We start from the raw sequence: 20,373 nt of genomic DNA on the forward strand, positions 1-20,373 counted from the left end.
ATGATTAGGTAGTATATGTTAGCCTTGAGAAGCCTGAGGGGGAAGAAATACTTCTGGAGCTGATCCATATCTCTAAAAACTTCTTTCAATCTCCTGCATGTTTACAGTTATATTAGCACCATTAGATGCTATGAAAACCAAAACTCCTGCATGAATGCAGTACACTCTGTGCTACTATAAGGAAGACTTTAAAGGCTCAGAACTGAAAAAATTGTGTAATTACCTAGATAATGAAAATGGTATGAGAAGGAAGAACTCTTGTAGTGCAATACACAGTCTTCTATAGAGCCACTAAGAAAAATCCTAATCCCAGTCTTGAATCAAATTTGAAACCCTGTTCAGAGTCTAACAGAAACTAGTTTTTAGACAGAAAAACCCACTGTAAGCTTATTTGTAGAAATACTATACTAAAATTAAATATTTACAATTTAAGCCCAGTTATGTTCAGTGTTACATATTTTTCTCATCTGCAGTGGCTTGTTGTTCTTCCAGAAAATGCCCTTAATTGCTTGAATATTTTGGAAATGAGGTTGTAGCAGTCTTGGCAGGAGGATAGAATGAGGAAGGGTTGCACTTGCAGTCTCCCTGGGTACATCCCATTAGAACACCTTCATTATTTTCCTTCCTCTTTCTTTTAAAGCTCAGATGTTTTGAGAAATCTTTGGTCTTCATTTCTTCTCGACAGTCATAGTTCACACTGTATTCTTAGTCTGAAATGACTAAGTCCTTCAGAATACTACTTAAGTATTTTAATCGATTAGAGTATTCAGTAAGTGATTGTGTATGTTCTTTGACTTTACATTTCTCTTTTCTTTCCAGTGTTTGATTATAGCATAATCTTTCTGTGTGTGTCTTCCTTCTCTTGAATTCTCTACTAAACTCTCCACTCTCATCTAATATGGACTTCTTCACCTGGACTACATGTTGTTCTTGTCAATCTTCTGGTTGCCAGAGCGTATGAACAACAGCAGAAACTGTAAAAATTTGTTTCCGCTTGACTGAAACTTTGTGAAAGCTGTGGAAAGTAACTAGTGGGTAAGATAACTCCTTACATTTTAAATAAAGTATCACATGAGTGAGTAAGCTTGACTAGGACTTACTTTTCACAGATGAAAATGTGGTACTTAGAACTTAGTGTTTATTTTTTAGATATAATTTCTGTAGAAATAGTGGTGGTTGTTAGCTACTAGGTCACAGTCCAGGACAAGGTCCTGAACTGCTAGGTTCTGTGAGGTCCTGATACTGCTAGGTTCACTGTGTTTTTTCTGAGTAAACTGTCCTTCAACACCTATTTGAAATATATGTACAAGCTTCTTGAAGCTGTATACATTGTAACTATAGATGATACCTATTGTAATTTTACTTTAATCTAAAGCTAATGGAAGAGTCTCAGTAACTTTGATTATCGGGCATCTTCTACTGCAGGTAGAAGTCTTGCTTGTCTCAGTTTTACCTACCGAAGACAGGTGGCAGTGCTTTTCAAGAAGGCTTTGACAAGTTCATAATTTTATGTTGCAAGAGGTTTTCAGTACTTGTTTGTTGATGAAATACATTCACTGGTGGTGTACATTACTTGCATAGGGGGAAAAAATGGATTTCTTCCATCTATTTTTTTTCTGCACATTCGCTCCCTCACTCTTCTGGGCAGCTTCTGTCTCCCATTAAATCTTTTGATAATTTATTTAAGGGGACTTAGCTGTTTTTAAAATACAGAGCTCCAAAGGAAGAGTTATATATAAAGGAATTCTACAGAAACATTTTCTGATGCTTAGAATTTTTTTTTATACTGATGTACAGGTACCTTCATTTTCAACAGAAGATGAGTTGTACTAAATAATAGGCAGTGTTCAGAAAATGAATTGGTCTTTTCAGCTTACCTGAGGAATTAAGCATCACTTGATAATAGGCCTTTGGGATTTAAAAATTGCATACTTTACATACTTTAAGATTTACTTTAAAATATTAAAATAATAACTTACTATGATTGAGAACATTTTATAACTCTGAAGTCTGTACTAATGTAAGAATTGGCTTAAAATGCTGTTAAATTTTGAAGATGTTTATGTTAAGCCTGTTACAGTAAGAAACTCACTGATAAATGATGATGTACATCTATTTTGATTAAAAAAAAAAAAAAAAAGCTTGCATTTTTTTCTTACTTTTTTTCTTCCTCTCCCATAGTCTCAGACTATGAACTACGTGGGACAACTTGCAGGTCAAGTCCTGGTTACTGTGAAGGAGCTGTACAAAGGCATCAATCAGGCTACTCTTTCAGGATGCATTGATGTCATTGTGGTCCGGCAGCAGGATGGTACATACCAGTGTTCTCCTTTTCATGTCCGATTTGGGAAGCTTGGGGTCTTGCGCTCTAAGGAAAAAGTGGTAAGTTCAGAAAGTGGGCTGAAACAAAGTTTTGAATGTCAGCACGTTCCTCTTTTTTCTTCCCCTCCCCCACCTCTTTCCTTCCTTCTGCACTCCCCACATGTCCAGTTAGCAGACTGATTAAGTACGGAGCAGTTTCTCATATAAGCTGTGAAGAGTAATAATTTTGGAGACCAAAACAGAATTTCCTGTGGTAATGTAAGGACTCTGCAAAAAAGTACTGCGAAAGAAAAGCTTTACTAGCTCTTGAGCTGTGAAAAAAGAGTAACACAAGTGTATAGACTCCACAGTCTTAAAATATTTGCATGATTATTTATTTATTTTACCTAGTTCAAATATGCTGGGAAGGAAATGCTTCATGCCATGTAACTGACCCCTGATATCGCAAGCAACTATTTTTGGCATGTTTGGGGGACCAATAGAACATGTCTTAAGAGTTGGTGACCTATCATAAGTATTACTCCTTATTAACTCTGTTTAATGCTGATATGCACTAGAAAATGCAGTTGTTAATATCCACGAGCGAAAAAAAAACCCAAACTTGGATTAAACTTCATTCACTTGAGGGCTTGTTTGAAAGCTAACATGATAAAATTCCTTGTCCAGTTCAGGCCAGTCTAAGACTGTGGTGCTACCCAAAGGGATTGTCCTGGCATCCCCTTTGCATTGGCCTTAGTAGTCCTGTGTTCATGGGGCAAATTGGATTGGCTTGTACATTTGACTGAAAATGAACCTATTGGGGAGAGGGTTGACATTACTCTCAGTGGGAAGTACTGTGTATGGCAGGACTGCCGGTGGGGGCACTGCCAAAAGATGCATTGATTTAAGTAGGTCATAAAATCTCAGGATTAATCTTCTTCTAAGAAGTGAAAAAATGATGCAGGAAACTATCCACATCTTCATATTCTTTTTGTAAAAGAAGAAGAAAATGCAACTTGAAGAGCAGTTATGCTTAGGGCATTTCTTTGTTAAGGGTCAACTTAGGTACTGGGAAATACATGCATTAAGGTTGTAGGCTTAGCAAACAGCAGTGTTCCTGTCCTTGTTTTGGTTCCCACTTGCTAGTATTCTCTTAATGAGCACACTGATCAGAAAAAACTGATCATTTTGTTTTTGTTTTCCAGACCAGTTCTGCAACAGATTACATTAGTAGTTTTTCAGGAAGGTCCATGAGAAGTAGCATAGTTGTGGTTTGAATGTCTAATGATTATGTAATGAGCAAGATACACTTAGAACAGGAGTGTTCTGAACCTTGAGACTGATAAATGTCTTCAGTAATCTAATTACCTTTCTGAGAAGCTGAATCAAATATGAGAGGACTTCAGCTTCTGGATACCTCTGAAATGTTGTCGAATAGTAGAAACGTACTCTTCGTACCTGATGTTTTCAGCCTAATTCTCAGCTTTTTCTTGAATGTAAAGTCCTTGTCCTCTTCATTCTTGGATTTTCCATTCTGCTTTCAAGTATTCTCTCAATAGTCAAGTGAATGTTTATTATTGTGTTCTGTATGTGTTTTTCTCTGGCACGTGAAGAGGCTAGGGTTAATTGGCAGACTCAAGATGCATGGGAAAGCAAAATACACATATTTGTTTCAACTTAAGACATGTACTGAAGTCTCCAGAAATCAACGTGAGGTATAGCTGCTAAAATTAGGGATTTTTGTCTGTCTAAATCGGTATAAAGTTTGAAGAAAGAAACACTGAGGTAATATTTTTTGGAAAACTCATGTTACTCAACTGGACATGTAAGAAAATATTTTAAGAATAAACTGTTTGGTAGCGAAATGAGTATGAAATTCACATCAATACCATTAGTTTGGAATTTTGGGGGAAAAAATGTCTTGAGGATTTGGGTATTGTCCACATCCATGTTTGGATATCTATCTGTAATTTATCATCTCCTCTGATTGGGTTTCCTTGGCTAATGGTTTTATTTTTATCAGAGTGAATGAGACTGTGTAGGTAGTGTCTTTCTCTAGCGTTCTGGCATTTTTGTTTCTTGGCAGTCCATGTGCTAATCTTAAAATTAGTCCTCTTTCCTTTTCTAACTGACTATTTCATATCATAATACTAACTGGTGAGCATTCCAGATGTTAATCTCTAGGGCTTGGGGTGCAATTCTTTCTTTTACATTGGCAGGGAACTACAACTTGAGTAATGTACATATCAGATAACTCATAGGAATTACAGCCTGAGTGCCCTATACATTCAAAATTTCACTTGGTCTCCTTTTGACAATAGTGCCTAAACTATGCATAACCTGCCATGACAATGGCGTTTTCTACAGCAAGACAAGCTTCTATCTGACAAATATTAAATTATTTTGAATTAGCTAGGCTAAATGCAGATATACAAGTAATATCAGATAAGATCCATTGAAAAATAAGTAATTTTATTTGAATATTGAACATGTTCTGCTTGAAAATTTTTGGAATGAGGCTTAACTGGAGGTCCAAGATCTTGCTAAGAAGTAGTAAAATATTTTTAACACCAAGTTAAAACTATCTTTGGGTTTTGTTTTATTTCATCCATATAGGGAAGGATCATTTCTCCCTCCTGCACAGTTATTTTAAGGTGGAGTACCTTTTTATGAGACTAAAAACATTTTTTTCATCTAGAAAAAACACTATTGTTGTAGAAGGGTCCTGTTTCATACCCCCATAAGCTCATGAGCAGGAAGATCTGAAACAACATTAACTGAAATGCAGAAATAACTATGACAAATCTCTGTCCCATTGAAGCCATAGAGTTAAAGTTATTTATTATGTGTATATATGTGTGTGTGCATGCACGCGTGTGTGTTTATTTGTGTGTGTGTATATATATGCATATATATTATAGGCATAAATACATATATAGAGACAGACAGAAAAAGACACAAAACCAGCCTTCAAGAAGATTCCAGTTTGTCATCTTGAACTTTTAGTATTTTGGACTCAGATTTGTACCAGGCCCCAATTCAGGTTGAGCTTTAAGCACATGAACGTGGGCAGTCTCATTCATTCAGCTTTCTTCCAAAGAAAGACAGACTAGATCAGTGATTATTATTTAGACTTTTAGCTCGCCAAATAGTTGAGCAAGATTCAGTCTTCAGCTGTTTTTAAATTTTCCTTCAATTTTTCTCATAGGTGTGTTAGGCCCAGGATCTCTCCTTAGAGTCTGACTTGTTTTGGGGGTCACAAAATAAAGACTGTGATAACAGACTTCTTTCAAAAAGCAGAGGGGGAAGAAGGAGTGATGATCCTACAGTGGAATAAAGTTTATTATGGGACATAACTGGGGCTCACAGTCAGTACTTTCCCCTAAGATGAGTTATTTACATTAAATTGTTTCTTTCTGCAGATTGATATAGAAATTAATGGCGATGCTGTTGATCTTCATATGAAACTGGGTGACAATGGAGAAGCTTTCTTTGTACAAGAAACTGAGGAGGAAAATGTAAGGATTTTGTGCTTCATGATAACTGCAATGCTATGTTAACAGAGCAATGCGTTAAAAATGCTTAATATAATGTTGTCAATATTATAATTTTTTGAAATCTAGGTTTTCTGTGACAGAATTCTACATCACTTTCATACCCTGCCAAGGTGCTTGGTATTCTATACAATTTTGTTATTAGTGATAATAAAGTACCTCATTAGAACTTTATTTTAAAGACTTGCTAAACTTTTATTTACTTTGTTTTAGTATACTCATTCCTGTTGACTGCAGTTATACATATTGCAATGCCTTATAATAATTTTTTATCATAAGTTCTTACAACTGGTGTTACTGACCTCTGTACTAATAAAGTCTGTTTAATTTGACACAATTATTTTTTTAATAATTTTTGGCACAATTTTTCGCTATTTATCAATGAAACTTTCACCAGTTAACAACAGCTTCTCAAACTTGAGAATTCTTCTTGTAATATCAAAATTAATTTTTCAAGACCTTTTGTGACTAGAAGCTAATGAGACTTGGAAAGAGGGGAATATTGATTCCTTTTTAGTCTGGTTTCTTAAGGATACAGGACCCATGTAATTGCAATATTTGTCAGTCCTGGGCTTTGTTTTTGATAACTTTTGAATCTGTTGGCATTTTTCAGGAAGATAGAAATAAAGAAGGTTTAAACAGAAAGTTCCAAAAGGCTCAATGAAAATAGTTAGAGGAGAGGTAAAATTTTTCATTACAGAAAATCAGCTTGATCAGCTTTTTTTGGTTATGGCACTACTTGTTTACTGTGGGGGAAGGGAGGAAGCACTCATTTTATAAGCAGTTAAGTTTTCATTTAAACTGAAATGGGAAGAAAAAGCATTGACTAGTACTGTAAATGATAATGACCTTGGGGAAAGAAATCATAATACTTAAGAGAAAGAAAACTTGGGTTCTGCTTTAGCATACACTATGAGTAAAATCAAAACTGAAAGCAGTTCTTTATAGATGCAGGCCCTGTCAGTCACTGGTGAGAACTGATCAGTCTTAAGATTATGGTTTGGTCTTTTTTATTATTATTATTTTGCTTTTTAGAAAGCATAGGTGATAAGCATTACCTTTGTCCCTGGTACAAAGTTTTAAAGAGGCTATTGCACTTGCTTTGTATATTTTAATTTCTGACAAGAATGCCTTATCTGTGTATAATGTGTTCTAGAAAGCTGGTAGTTCATGCTGAAAGTATAGAATGAATTAGCTACAGAGCTGAAGATTGAGTTGGTATTTAGTCCCCACTAGAGATTTTCACTGTGTATTTCTGCTGCTGATCACATATATCCTTGTGCTCAGTTCTTGAAATTATGCTTAAATTGTAGATACTAAAGCTGTCATCATGGCCCTGAGTTGTTCAGAAAGCTGTCTTTGCTGTTTTCAGGTCTTGACATCCAGAGGTAACACCCACACACCTCAGTTACGCAAATAGGAGGCTAGTAGCAAGAAGCTTTCCCTTTTGGTGTGATATGTTGTGCTGAAAAATGTATATGATACTTCTTTGTATATTTTCATTTCATATGGATACTTTGCATTATTCTTTCAGGGCTATTATGTGACTTTCAGGCATCATTTTTCAGTAAACTTTCCTTAACTTTTATGTTGGTTTTGCTTGTATTTTTTGAATTTTGTCTTATTTTTCTAGATTATTTACCACAATTTTATAGAATGTCCACTTTGTAGGAACTTATGTGCTATCATTTTATTTGAAATCTTTTCACTGTGCAAAATCTTTGTCTTTAGTGCTATATATGGCTGTATTTTGCTCTCCTTTCTCCAATTTTCTCCATCTCCTAGAGAGTGAAGCAAAACTTGGTTCATAACTGTTAACTTCATTGAAAAACTGAATTTAATATTAAACTAATACCAATTCAGGATTTGAACACATCAAAAGTAGTATCAATCCTCTGGCCATTCCTGATCACTGTGTCATTCCAGACTGCAGCATTAACAAATCTTCCTGACAATAGTGCCTGCAAAGTAAGAGGCATCCTGTATTTACTACTTATCCTGAAATAGAGCCCTTAACTTTACCTCCTTCCTTTTTTTCTCCATTATGCAAATTCCATTCTCTACTCATTTTGTTCCACTTTGTCTTACTCCTTTGCTTCTTTACACAGTGTTTTTCGTTCAGTCCAAGTGTCAATACTGTTTAATTTCTTGTATGATGTAAAAGTGTTTTATGAACACTTGGTGACTTAGAAGTATGGATACCATGGGAGGATAGACAGTGTTCTTAACTATGCTTCCTCTAATGTGAAAATAGTGTTATAAACACGGGCTGTTGATCAGTAGAGCTCTTCCTTGATGTGGATCACTGCTTCAAAGGGCAGTGAATTGTACTTAATTGAAGGGGCTTTTTTCTTTTTTAACCTGAATAAATTATAGTTATGTCAATTTTTTCTTTTTGAAAGATACTTTGAGTAGTGTCTGACATAGATGACAAGACTGAGTGCACCTTGACCAAGTTAGCAGTTAACATGAAACTGGGAGGAGAGGAAGATAGGACAGAAGAAAGAACCACCATACAGAGACAGCTCAACAGACTGGAAGATTGGGCCACCTGGAATTGCATGAGATTTAACCAAGATAAATGTGAAGTTCTGCACCTGGAATGGAATAATCCCATGCAGCAGTACAGACTGTGGTCTGGGGGAACTGCAGCTCTGTGGAAAAGGCCCTGGGGGTCCTGGTGCACAGCAAGCTAAACATGAGCCAGCAGTGCACCCTTGCAGCAATGCAGGCAAACATGTCCTGGGCTGTATCAGCAAGAGCGCAGCCAGCAGACCAAGGGACGTGATTATCCCCGTCTACCCATCACTTGGTAGGCCAAACCTGGAACACTGTACCCAGTTCTGGTCCCCCCAGTTCCAGAAAGGCATGGAAGGAAAATTGGAGGGAGTCCAGTGGAGTGCCACCAAGATGATCAGAGTGTTGGAGAAGTCAACATACGAAGAAAGGTTGCTGGAATTGGGTTTGTTCAGAGAAGAGAAGGCTCAGAGTGATCTAACTGCAGTCTTGCAATACCTAAAAGGTAGTTATAGAGAAGATGGAGGCAGTCTCTTCCCAAGGGTGCACCATAACGGGACAAGAGGCAATGGGCACAAGGAGAAAATTCCGTCTGGTTATAAGAAAAAATTTTCACCATGAGAACAATTAAACACTGGAATAGGTTGCTCAGATCAGTGGTAGAATCTTGCTTACTGTAAAAATTCAAGACTAAGCTTGGCAGGGCTCTGGGTAATCTAATCTAAAGCCCTGCTTTCAACAGAAGGTTGGACCAGATGCTCTCCAGATGTCCCTTTCAACCTAGACTTTTATGTGAGTCTATGTTTCAAAATAAATAATAAGCAATGGATTTAGCCTGGTGTGCTCAAGGACAGATAGTTTCAAAACCGCTCCACTGGATGGGTATTTAAGCTTTGCTGCCATGATCGGTTGTGTATATCTGCTTGAAACTGTATTAATGTAAACACATTATTTTCTCTGGAGTTTTTCTGTTTCCCCTGTTGGACTTGGTTCCTTTCTGGATATCAGTCTTTTATAGGACTGGGCCATGGTACGGTCTCATACCTAAATATAGATGAAAAGTTTAATCTGTAGACCACCCTGTATGTACATAACAAATTAAATTTATCTATTTTTTTATTTGTTTTTTTTTGTTTGTTTAGGAAAAAGTGCCTGCGTATTTGGCAACTTCTCCAATACCCACTGAAGACCAGTTCTTTAAAGAGACTGACAATCATTTGAAATCAGGTGAAAATGAGAGGACGTGTCCAAACTCAGAAGTTCCACACTCTGTGGAAGCAGAGACTGTATTCACCCCAGGTTCTGTGAAAAAGAAGAAAAGAAGAAGAAAGAAATACAAACAAGATAGCAGGAAGGAAGATCAAATCTCTTCTGCTGGGATAGAAGAGGTTTTTGAAATGGAAATAAGCTCAGATGATGAGAAAGGTGTTCAACCGCTAAGGTAAACTATCAAATATTTGCTGACTGCTTTCACTGGTACCATCGAACCTTTAAAGAGTGAGTTGTACCTCTCCTCTGTGCAAATAATGCATAAATTCCAAAGGGCTGCAGGTAGACTTTTTCATTTACAAAAAAAAACCAACCCACAAACAATACTCCCCCCATCCCCCCCCACCCCAAAAATTATCTTCCATATTTCTATACAATCTTTCAAGTTAGGCCATATTGGTATGAAGGTGAAATCGAATTAAGTCCATTCTGCTAAAGAAGTGATGTCATGGTCTGCTGCATGACTGACCATTAAAAACTTCATAATGTAACTTTTCTGATTAAGCAGAGTAGTGTCATAGTGTGGTTGGAAAACTCTATGTAAACTGCAGTATGAAATACCTGTAGTGCACCATGTCTGACTTTGACTTCTCTGTAACAAGAAGCTTATTTTGGTAACTGAAAACTACAGAAATGAACACTCACATTTGTAAGGACAATTCTTTACATATATGTAGTCGTATAGAAAAAAATCAGTCCTGTATTTTGAAGTGAATAAACTATCAGCATAGTGGAGCTTGCAGTAAAGTAACATATAGTAATAAGCTGCAGGACCTTTGTTTAATATAATTGAATTGCAGTTCTGGTAACTTTATCTTAAAATAAAATTGTTATTTAAAGAGTATTTCAAATGAAATGTGAAACAAGAAATCCTGTTAGCATGTTTTATGTTGGTACTATAGATGTCCTAACTTGAGCTGTATACTTGTTTAACATTTGGAAATTACCACATGGAATTCTTCATAGTCATTTAATCTATGCTTTAAGTTAGATCTCCCAAATCACATTGAATGATTACATTCCTATGTGAGTAATAGGAGGATTATAACAATAAAAGAAAGCTATCAAACACTTAAATGCTTCAAACAAAATCCAAGAAAAGCCTACTCATCACTTTTCTATGGAAATTTCTATTTGTGAATAGTGTATATTTGTTAAATGCATTGTCAAAACTATTTTTTCTATTTCACTTTTTTGGAAGTTCTAAAGTTTACATTGTGTGCATATTTTTGTGTTCAACTTCAGTTTTGGTAGTATTAACTGGCTGCCGAGGATGATATCACTTATGCTAGTGTGATTTCTTAGTTCAATATTAACTTACTATGTGTCAGAGTAGTAGATTTTTAAGCTTTTGTGATATTTTAGTTATTAACAGTAGTTTTATTGCACATTTTAAGTTGTATAAAGATGCTTCACAAGCAATGAATTCTTTATACACTTCTGATCTTGGATTTTTAATAACATATAAATGATTTTTCTAACTGAATTAGCAATGTGGATATTCTTATACCTGGCTTAATGTCTCATGTATCTCCACAGAGGATCCTCGAATTCATCACCAAAGGATGAAGAACAGAAAGAAGCTTTGATTTATCACTCAAAAGATCATTACCCCTTATCTGATGGAGAATGGTCCCCTCTGGAGAAGTAAGTTGCTTTGTAATGACACTGTGCATGCAAAGATGAAGAATTATAGTGAAACTGATGTGCATTTTTGTTCAGTTTTTCTTCCTGATCTGTAAAACTATCAGACATGTCTAACTTTTGTCGTATCAATAGCTGGATTTGCTACTTGGAACTTTGTGAACGTTCCTCTCTGTTTACACTGTATATACTAAACAAAATCTGTGTCTTTTTTAACAGATGAACGAAACTTTTCTTAATCAAATTCACTGTCAAATAAACAAAATACAGTTGATAAGATTTGCTTAGGTTGAGAAATGTATGGGAAAGCAGATATACTCCCTGTGATTCAGCCTAGCATAAACAATGATTGGCATGCTATAAAGCAAAAGTGTTGAGTATGTAAATTAGAATTTGCCAGGCAAAATAACTTCAAGTTACTCTAGATAAAGCTAGGCCGTGACCTTGAGTCATATTCCGGTTCAGAACAGAGGATTTGCTGATTACCAGGATACCAACCCAGATACCAACAAAAGTAGCAGTTGATTGCAGATTCTGACAAACTGCATAATACAGCCCCCCAAAGAATTTTCAGTTAAAGTGACTGGGGCACTTCTGTTCATACATTCAAGCTCTTCAATTTATGCTCTTCAAGCTCCTATATTCTCCTTGCATTCTCTTTCTAGGTTTTTCAAGGCTTGCACTACAGGAGCTTGGCTTTCACCACTCTAGCATCAATCCCTGTCTGTATGAGGAAGTATTCTGTCCGTGTGACCTAGTACTTGAGCCTTTGCACTATCTTTGGAAAGCTATAGCTAGATTTCATACTATGCCTTTCCCTATGCCATGTGTATATTATAAGTTCATAGCATGAAGCATGCCAAGCAGCATCTTGGCTCATTTTAACTCTTTGGAGGTTATCTAGTTTTGCTGAACCATGTTGGGTTCAATGAAAAAAGCAGAAGGCAGCCACAGGTGTCTTGGCTCACTAGTCTCCCATCTACCTTAGCCACTGCCCCTCATAAAGGGACAGAAGATTCCTCTGTGCATATATACTGTATATGCATGTTCAAATCCACATCTCTTCCAAAGCTTCCATCTTAACCATCATGGGAGATAGTCATGACTTACTCAAAATGGGAAAGTGTGCTGGATGGGGGGAGGAGGGGATGGTTTGGTCTTGTTTTTTTGGTTTTGTTTTTTGCCTTTGAGGTTGGTCATCTCAGTATTCAGAACCCCTGCAGGGAGCCAAGCAAAGATGATAACCTAAGTCTCTTCCTTGAGGGCAGTTCTGTTTGTTTCAAAACACTGCCCTACTTGCTAGAATAAAACCGAAAGAATGACTATTAACCATTTGTTATCTGATACCATCAATGTTCTTCCTGTTCTAATAAGCAATGTTAGTATGATTAGATCAGTATTGCAGGTATGGGCCTTTTGACTTAACACTTATCTCTGAAAATGTTAATGGAAAACTGTTCCATTTCTTTAAACATATGGGACCTTGGTTCTTAAAGCCCTGAGTTTTATTCAGTCCTTTGCAGGTACAGCTGATTATTAAGAATTAGATTTAGACACAGGTTAATATGTCTGCATGGCTTCCAGTTGTGATTTAGGCAGAACACATTGTTTTGCACGTAGGAAAAGTAAGTTCATATTTTTCCTGAAAATAAATCTGCAAATGTATTTTAATTGACATGTTATTGTAAATAAGCTCTTCTAGCAATATAGAAAATGTAATTTTTGTAAGAAAATTGTTAAAGGAGAAATGGGAAAAAAAATCTCTAAATGGATTCCTTTCATATCCCCAAACAATGAAAGCTGGAACTCAGCAGTAAGGTGGCAAATCACATCTTGTAGATCTGTTTAAATTTCCTGCTATCTTGGATTTTCTGGTATCTCTCAGGTTCATATGAAAAATAGACTAGTGGTGCATTTACTGTTCTATTCTTACCATTTTTGGCTGGAAAAGCTGTAGCTCTGGAGTCTGATCAATTTAATCTTGTATGATTGGATTTGCCTACTTCAGAGATCTGTTTCTAGTTGCAAAACTGTGGCCTTGCAAACCTCCAGAGAGGTTCAGATATGATATTGCATTAAATAGCTATTTCTTTCAGGAATTTTGAAAAGAAAAAAAATCCACAGAAGAATTAATTCTCAGGGTTACTGTAAGATTTTTAGTATTATGTGGAGTTTATATATAAATGCACTATGAATGTTAAAGTACAAAAAAGGACAGTATTTCTATAATATGAAATATAAATGCCCTGTTCCAGAAAGAATAGGCTGGGACCTTTCCCAACACTAAATGTTGCTTCTAAGCAACAACCTTTTGTTTTTCCTTTAACTGCCTAAGATTGTAAGAGCAGAATGATTTCAAAGTAACACCTTTCTAGCATTATGTAGAGTGAATTTTTCTGGCCTAAGAGTGGTCCCAGCTGAAGCAGGTTTCGGACATCCCTCTCTGATTTATGGATACAATATAATCCATAATTACTATGGAAAGAAAGGTAGGATGGAACCTTAAAAGGTCATGTAGTACAAACATGTCTGAAGGAAGTTTTCAAGTAAAGTAATCTCTCTTGGCTTTTCTAACATATTTTGTTAATGTCATTTTCCCCTGCCTGTAGGCCAGGAATTGGTGTTGCTTCATACATTTGTGAGTTAGGTTTGCAAGACTTTTGTTACTGAAGTCTTGGCGTAGCAAGCCAAAGTGCTGTATCTTGTAGTGAGAAAAGGAATTTACAGCTAATTTCTCTCTTAATTTTTGATAGTAGCTAAACTTTTATTGTTTTGCTATGTTTTATTTTGAAAAATGGAAGGTGGAGTGAGGAGAGAGATTTATACCTACACTGCGGATACAGTGGAGAAATCTATATAGGGTGATCAGTATGTAAGTCCTTTAATGTGATTTTAGTTTTAACCTAATTTCTCACTGTCTAAAAACCCAGCTGGGCATCTTGCCCTGTTGCTGGATAATTGAAGCTCTGTTAAGCCACAGAAAAACTCCACCAACACTAGCTGCACAACAAATGCATTTTAAACACTGTAGCTTTCTTTTTGTTTTTGTTTTGCTAGCCCTTTCTCTGAGCCAGTCTGCCCTAAAAGTGATTCAGAACTAGAAGTTAAACCAGCTGAGAGCTTGCTTAGATCTGAATCTCACATGGAATGGACATGGGGAGGATTCCCAGAATCAACCAAGGTAAAGTTATTTATTGCCTGGAACTCTGTGAACTGAATTTTTGCTTGTCTAAAACTGTGACCTAAACGGTATAGGAAATCTGCTGCTGTTATTCAGAACAGTTCAACCGAAATAGGAAAGGAGCACCCCCTTGTGGCTGGCTGATAGTTAGCTTTGTTGATTTCAAAAGCTAGTCAGCAGTTATTCCAGAAAACCTAGCAGTGAAAATCTGTAATTTTTGAAATTTTAGTTAGATACTAAAGAAAGCAACTGTAGAAATTAGTTCCTTTTATTTCTTTTAAGCAAAGCTGTAGTTCATTCCAGAGAAATAGGAGCCTTGATTGAGTAGAGTTGGTATCTAACAGGACAAGTGATGGCGTAAGCCTCTGGTGCATTCATATTATGCCTTTTCTTGCCCTGGTTTGGTCAAGTCAAAATTTTCTTAGTCCAGTTTGTTTACTAAACTTGTAAGTAAGTTAGTATGTAGCTTCTGTTGAAGGAAACTGCTAATTAAATGAGCTGTATTTTATGTTGCTAAAATACATTTTTAAGTGCTTATCCAGTTTATTCCAGACCGGGAGTCCAAGCTTACTGACAAAATTACCATAAGCACAAGTTTAATGTTTAGAATGGAATAAAATAAACGATATGTGAAATGAAAGGATTGACTAGAGTTTTATTTTTCAGATAAGCAAGAAAGAAAAACTGGAACATCCAAGAACAGCTACCATTACACCATCAGAGAAGACTCATTTTAGGGTCATTCTCCACTCTGATGAAGTTGATGATGATGATGTCGTGAAAGATTCAGTCTGTACAGTACTGAAACCTGAGCCAAGAACTCATCCTCTGCTTAAGCAGATGGATGTTAAAGATTCCCTTGCTTCTGCAATCATAGAACCACAAGATTCATTACCAGTAGATGCTGATCATCATTCCAGACTGTTGGTGGATCCATCACCAGAAACAAAGCCACCAGCAAAATTTGACTCCCCTTCAAAAAAGAAAGGTATATAATAAAACTGTTCATCTGTTCCTTTGATGCTATCAAGCATCAATTGAAGCAATGCTAGAAAAAGTAGAAATGTCTTTTCAATTTTTCCTATTTAAAGTATTACCTGACTAAAACTGTAATTAAACTCTGAAATTTATAAATGCTATGAGTAAATCTGAGTTTTCCATGATTATATTTCTATCTAATGCGTTTGGATAGGTTCTTCCCAGTAATCTTAATTGTAAAATTAACAGGGGTGCACAAGCGAAGTCATCATCAGGGGCCTGATGATATCTACTTGGATGACCTAAAGGCTTTGGAACCTGAAGTTGCAGCACTCTACTTTCCCAAAAGGTAATTCTGAATTAAGGTTCTATGGATTTAGACTTGTGTTGCTGTTGAACTACATGAATTATTACATGTATGATTTAGGTGTTCATGAGTCGCTACAAATGACTCGTGTAGTATTGAACTCCAGGTTTCTGTGCTTTTGTGGAATAACGAGTATTGATCTTGTTGTGGAAAGCTGTTTCTGATTTGGCAAGAAATATACTAAAATATCACACGGGAGGTCATTACTGAGAGACTTCTGTCTTTGTAGAACTCATATGCTCTGGAAATACAGAGGGGAAGGTTTAAATTAAATAATCCTTCTATTAAATTATATAATCCTTTTTTGCCATATTGCTAGCTCTAGACAAGCATGCAGCAGTTTATTTTTGCATGCCTGGTACATCACTTCCAACTCATTCATTTTTTAACATCAAAACAGGCAGACAAAAAAGTCTTCAAGATCTTTGTGCAAGGCAACCAAGTCTCAGATTTCACTTCTGTTTTATTTTTTATGAAATTAAAGCATTTTATACTCTGAAAATACTCCCCAGAAGAATAACTGTCTAGGAAGATCTTTGTAAAAATACAGTTTAATGAAAAGGAAGTGTCTAAATTGTATTGGCTTAGTTAAAACTAAAATTATAAACTTTTTCAGTATGTGTGGATTGGAGGGGGAACTGATAGCAACAGGAAAAATTAAATATTAAAAAAATGTATTTTGTTCTCTTACTGAGTTTAATGCTATATAAATTGATGATATTTATTGATTAAAGTAACAAATTTCTTACTAATTATATTATTCAGGATCAAATAATTGTAATCTTAAGTAAAAGTACCATGTTGTCATCTAAAAGACCACCTGTCTCTCACATTGTACTTTTCTAAATACACTGTGTTCTAAAAACATCAAGCAATGTCTTCTTTTCTTCAGTCTTATTGTACAACTTTCTGGTTAAGATTGAGGAGCACAGTATTGTTCTGGGACAACAGAATGTGGAGAGTCTTTTCTCCACTTAAATCCAGTTTTGTTGCAGGCAAGAGTAATGTAATTATTTCCTAATTTAGATGAATGTTAGGAGGAGGAGAACTGGAAACTTTCAGTCTTCTAGTTTTATGAAAGGTTTGGGCTTTTTATTTATTTATTTATTTTTCTTTTTTCTTTCACTTAAGTCATAAAATCATATAGTACTTGAAAGAAATCCAGTAGCAAGATGATTTTTTGAATAATTCATTGTACACTGTGTTCTATAACATAAAATGTATACATTTGTTCTCAAGTGAAATACATATGGAAAATGTGGATCTTCTTTCTTTAGTGATTCTGACCCAGGCTTCAGGCAGTGGGCAGAGTCAGATACCCTTTCTGGTTCCCAGTCACCACAATCCGTAGGAAGTGCTGCTGCTGATAGTGGCACAGAGTGCATGTCTGATTCTGCTATGGACTTGCCTGATGTCACGCTGTCACTCTGTGGAGGTCTCAATGAAAATGGAGAGATTTCTAAAGGTATGTAAAAGACTAAGCATAAATGGTAATAAAGCTCAGACAAATGAGGTGACTTAAATACTCTTGAGTTCCACCTAATGAAGATTTGACTTGTAGTTATGCTCCTGGTGAGAAAAGAGAATTAGGGAACTTTATTTTTTCTGTATCCACTAGGTAGAATAGAATAGAATTGCTTACAGTGTAAAATTCACAAGTATTTGCAAAGCAGAGTGATTGTGGAATTTAGCTTCAAATTGGTCAAGAGAGCTAAAGTCTTAAAGCTTTTTATCTCCTTTTTTGCACTGCATATTATGTTGCATATATGCATATATATGACCTATATATATGTATATGTGTGTATATATATATACCAACAATATATATATATGCATATATGACCAATCACACTTGCTTCTGACTGCTATTGCTTCCTTTGCCCTATATAAGTCTTTATAAATGATATTTTATCCCATTGCTTAATAAATTTTCTTCTTCTTTTTATTGTTTTAAGCAATTAGAAGAGTAAAAAATACCATTGTCTTAGACTCTCTTATGTCCTGCTCTTCTCCCATCCCAAATATTTGTTAACCCACAGCTTTCTTACCCTTTGACTTTTCTTTCTTAATGCTCCTGTTTATTTTAATATGGAAGTTAAATCTATGTGTCTTTGAAGCATCTTCTGGGAGCACATAATTTTCATGACCATGTAGTGCAACACTTCTAGTACTATTTTTCATCTAGTCTCTAATATGTCAAATGAAATGTAAATGCTTTTATTAATGAAGGCCCAGAACAGGTCTCTTGGTAACATGGTAGTAATATGATTGGACTTGATTTAAAACAAAAGCTGGTACATCATACATGCTTGGGAATTGTACTAAATCGTGACTTTCTGCAAATCCACGTAGTTGCTAATCATGAAAATGCTATTAGCAACAGGTGTTTAAAAACAACAAAAAAACCCAAACTAACAACATCCCCTGTCCCACCCATTAATTTTAGTGTAGTGTGTAGACCCCTTACTTGCTGTAATAATTTTTAAAGAAAACTTGCTTAGACAAGCATGGCTCTCTTTGTGCAGCCTGGGCACTAAATTAATTCCTACCTCCTCCTAATTCCTTACGTCTCATTACTGTGTTCATTGAAGTGAATAAGTGGTATGAGGTGTTCCTTGTTACAGAGGAGGCAATCATGAGATAACAGGTAGGCCATATTAGCATATCTTGACTAATGCTGCAAGATCAGCAAAGACTCTGAAATGCCAGAAGATGTGTTCCTTGATACAAACTAATCAGACTTCTTGGGGGCAGTTGTTATTATTTTTAATTAATAAAAAGTACTTCTATTGCAGAAAAATTCATGGAACATATTATTACTTATCATGAATTTGCTGAAAATCCGGGACTCATAGACAATCCTAATCTGGTAATAAGGATTTATAACAGGTAAATTCTCTACATAATGTAATTATTTTATAGATTTCCTATAAAAACTACTCTTTAAAGAGAATGCATTTCTCAGGTCTCATTGTGATTTGTGGTTTTGATGGATCAGCTTTTTGATCTTACAGAGAATGATTTTTGAAGTGAAGATTTGCATTAAATTTAGCTTTGACTGAAGCAAGATTTTGCAGCAATTGCCACTGATGTTGAATAGTGCATATTAAAATAACTGCTTGCAGCAAGCTTTAATATTAGTTGTTGGCATCAAATAGATGTATTTTCATCAAGAAAGGGCATTTTACACACTGCTTATTTACATCTATTCAAATTTTGTAATATCTTATCAATAACGTGTTTTAAAACAGGTATTATAACTGGGCATTGGCTGCTCCAATGATTCTGAGTTTGCAGGTGTTTCAGAAAAGTTTACCCAAGGTAAATAGACATATGTATACTTTTTTGAACATTTTTCATGTAATAACATGTGATTCTGTCTTTATTTTCCACCAAAATTAAAAACTCACCTAAATTAAACTAAATATTTTCAGGCTACAGTCGAGTCTTGGGTCAAAGAAAAAATGCCAAAGAAGTCTGGAAGGTGGTGGTTCTGGCGCAAGAGAGAAAGCATGACTAAACAGGTAATTGAAAGCTACTTTGATTTTGGTTCACTTGGCCATTAAAAGATGAAAAGAAATTGAGTCTGAAGTGCCTTAAAATGCTTCTCATATAGCTTTCTGTCACTTCTTGCCAGCTGAAAGTTATTTAGTGTTGTCGTTAGCTACTTCTGTATATTTAAAGTCTCAAATAGCACTCTTTATTCACTAATGTCACTAGGTGCTTCAAGAAAATTTATTCCATTTAGCTGTTGCACAATATTCTTAAAATCTTTCTAGCTCATAAGCATTGTCAGAGCTACTCTTCAATCACTGCAGTATGTTTTAGGAATGTATACAAAAATAGAAAAGTAGGTGCTCTGCAGTATAATAGATGTTATGCTGAGATACCCCATTTTAGATTGAACTTAATCTAAAGCTTGAGTATGCACCTATGAAATTTACTAAAAAATAAACAACCCTCTGTAGAACATGACAGCTGAAATTTATAAGGTTAGAGGTTGACAGCCCCCTTAATGCTAAGTTCAGCTTAAACTAGCCAGCTGTTCTTAACATCTGGCCTGCAGAGTTCTGTTTCCTGGAAAAATGAAAAGCTTTAATGGATCAATTCTTCCTAAGGACACTCTTGTTAAATAATTTACCGAATAAGCAATTCTGAGCACTTAATATAGTTTATGTAGTATACTAATAGCTATTTGCTTATATGTGAACTATGAATTTTCTTGGATCAGTTCAAGATCCTTAAAATGGCAGTATGTTCTTTATTATCATGTTGTTTTAGATACCAGAGGCAAAGGAGAGGAAATCGGAGACGCAACGAGCAAATGAGCTGCCAGCAACTATAAAAGAGCAAGTTAATAGTAGGTGTGTTCCTGTCTGAAGACTGTTTTGTGGACTGAATACTGTCTCTTTTTTTCTTTCTTTTTTTCTTTTTTAATGAAGAATCAAGTAGGAATTTACTGTGGGAAGAAACGTTTTTCTCTGAGCTATTGAACAGAAACCAGATGTCTTTGGCAAACAATTCAGCGAAAAAATGTGGCAGTAAACAGTGCAGGAACTATG

At 35.6% G+C, this 20,373-nt stretch overlaps 1 protein-coding gene across 6 annotated transcripts in view; it reads left to right on the top strand.

Annotated features, from left to right (window-relative positions):
* Positions 1-20,373, top strand: part of LPIN2 (lipin 2) — a 45,695-nt gene that overhangs the window by 13,948 nt on the left and 11,374 nt on the right. For 3 of the 6 annotated variants that reach the window (XM_026122842.2, XM_064507256.1, XM_026122837.2), the window contains exons 2-13: positions 2,182-2,382; positions 5,724-5,819; positions 9,515-9,813; positions 11,181-11,288; positions 14,343-14,466; positions 15,133-15,454; positions 15,694-15,793; positions 17,089-17,276; positions 18,607-18,700; positions 19,063-19,132; positions 19,246-19,335; positions 20,093-20,175. In XM_026122842.2, coding sequence (XP_025978627.1) covers positions 2,191-2,382; positions 5,724-5,819; positions 9,515-9,813; positions 11,181-11,288; positions 14,343-14,466; positions 15,133-15,454; positions 15,694-15,793; positions 17,089-17,276; positions 18,607-18,700; positions 19,063-19,132; positions 19,246-19,335; positions 20,093-20,175 — 1,766 coding nt within the window. In that variant the 5' untranslated portion in view covers positions 2,182-2,190. Of the gene's footprint in view, positions 1-819; positions 1,036-2,181; positions 2,383-5,723; positions 5,820-9,514; positions 9,814-11,180; positions 11,289-14,342; positions 14,467-15,132; positions 15,455-15,693; positions 15,794-17,088; positions 17,277-18,606; positions 18,701-19,062; positions 19,133-19,245; positions 19,336-20,092; positions 20,176-20,373 lie in introns of all 6 variants that reach the window. The other 3 variants (XM_026122841.2, XM_026122840.2, XM_064507254.1) reach the window with 2 other exon arrangements.

Source organism: Dromaius novaehollandiae, chromosome 2, assembly GCF_036370855.1.
Source record: "Dromaius novaehollandiae isolate bDroNov1 chromosome 2, bDroNov1.hap1, whole genome shotgun sequence".
Classification (NCBI taxonomy): domain Eukaryota; kingdom Metazoa; phylum Chordata; class Aves; order Casuariiformes; family Dromaiidae; genus Dromaius; species Dromaius novaehollandiae.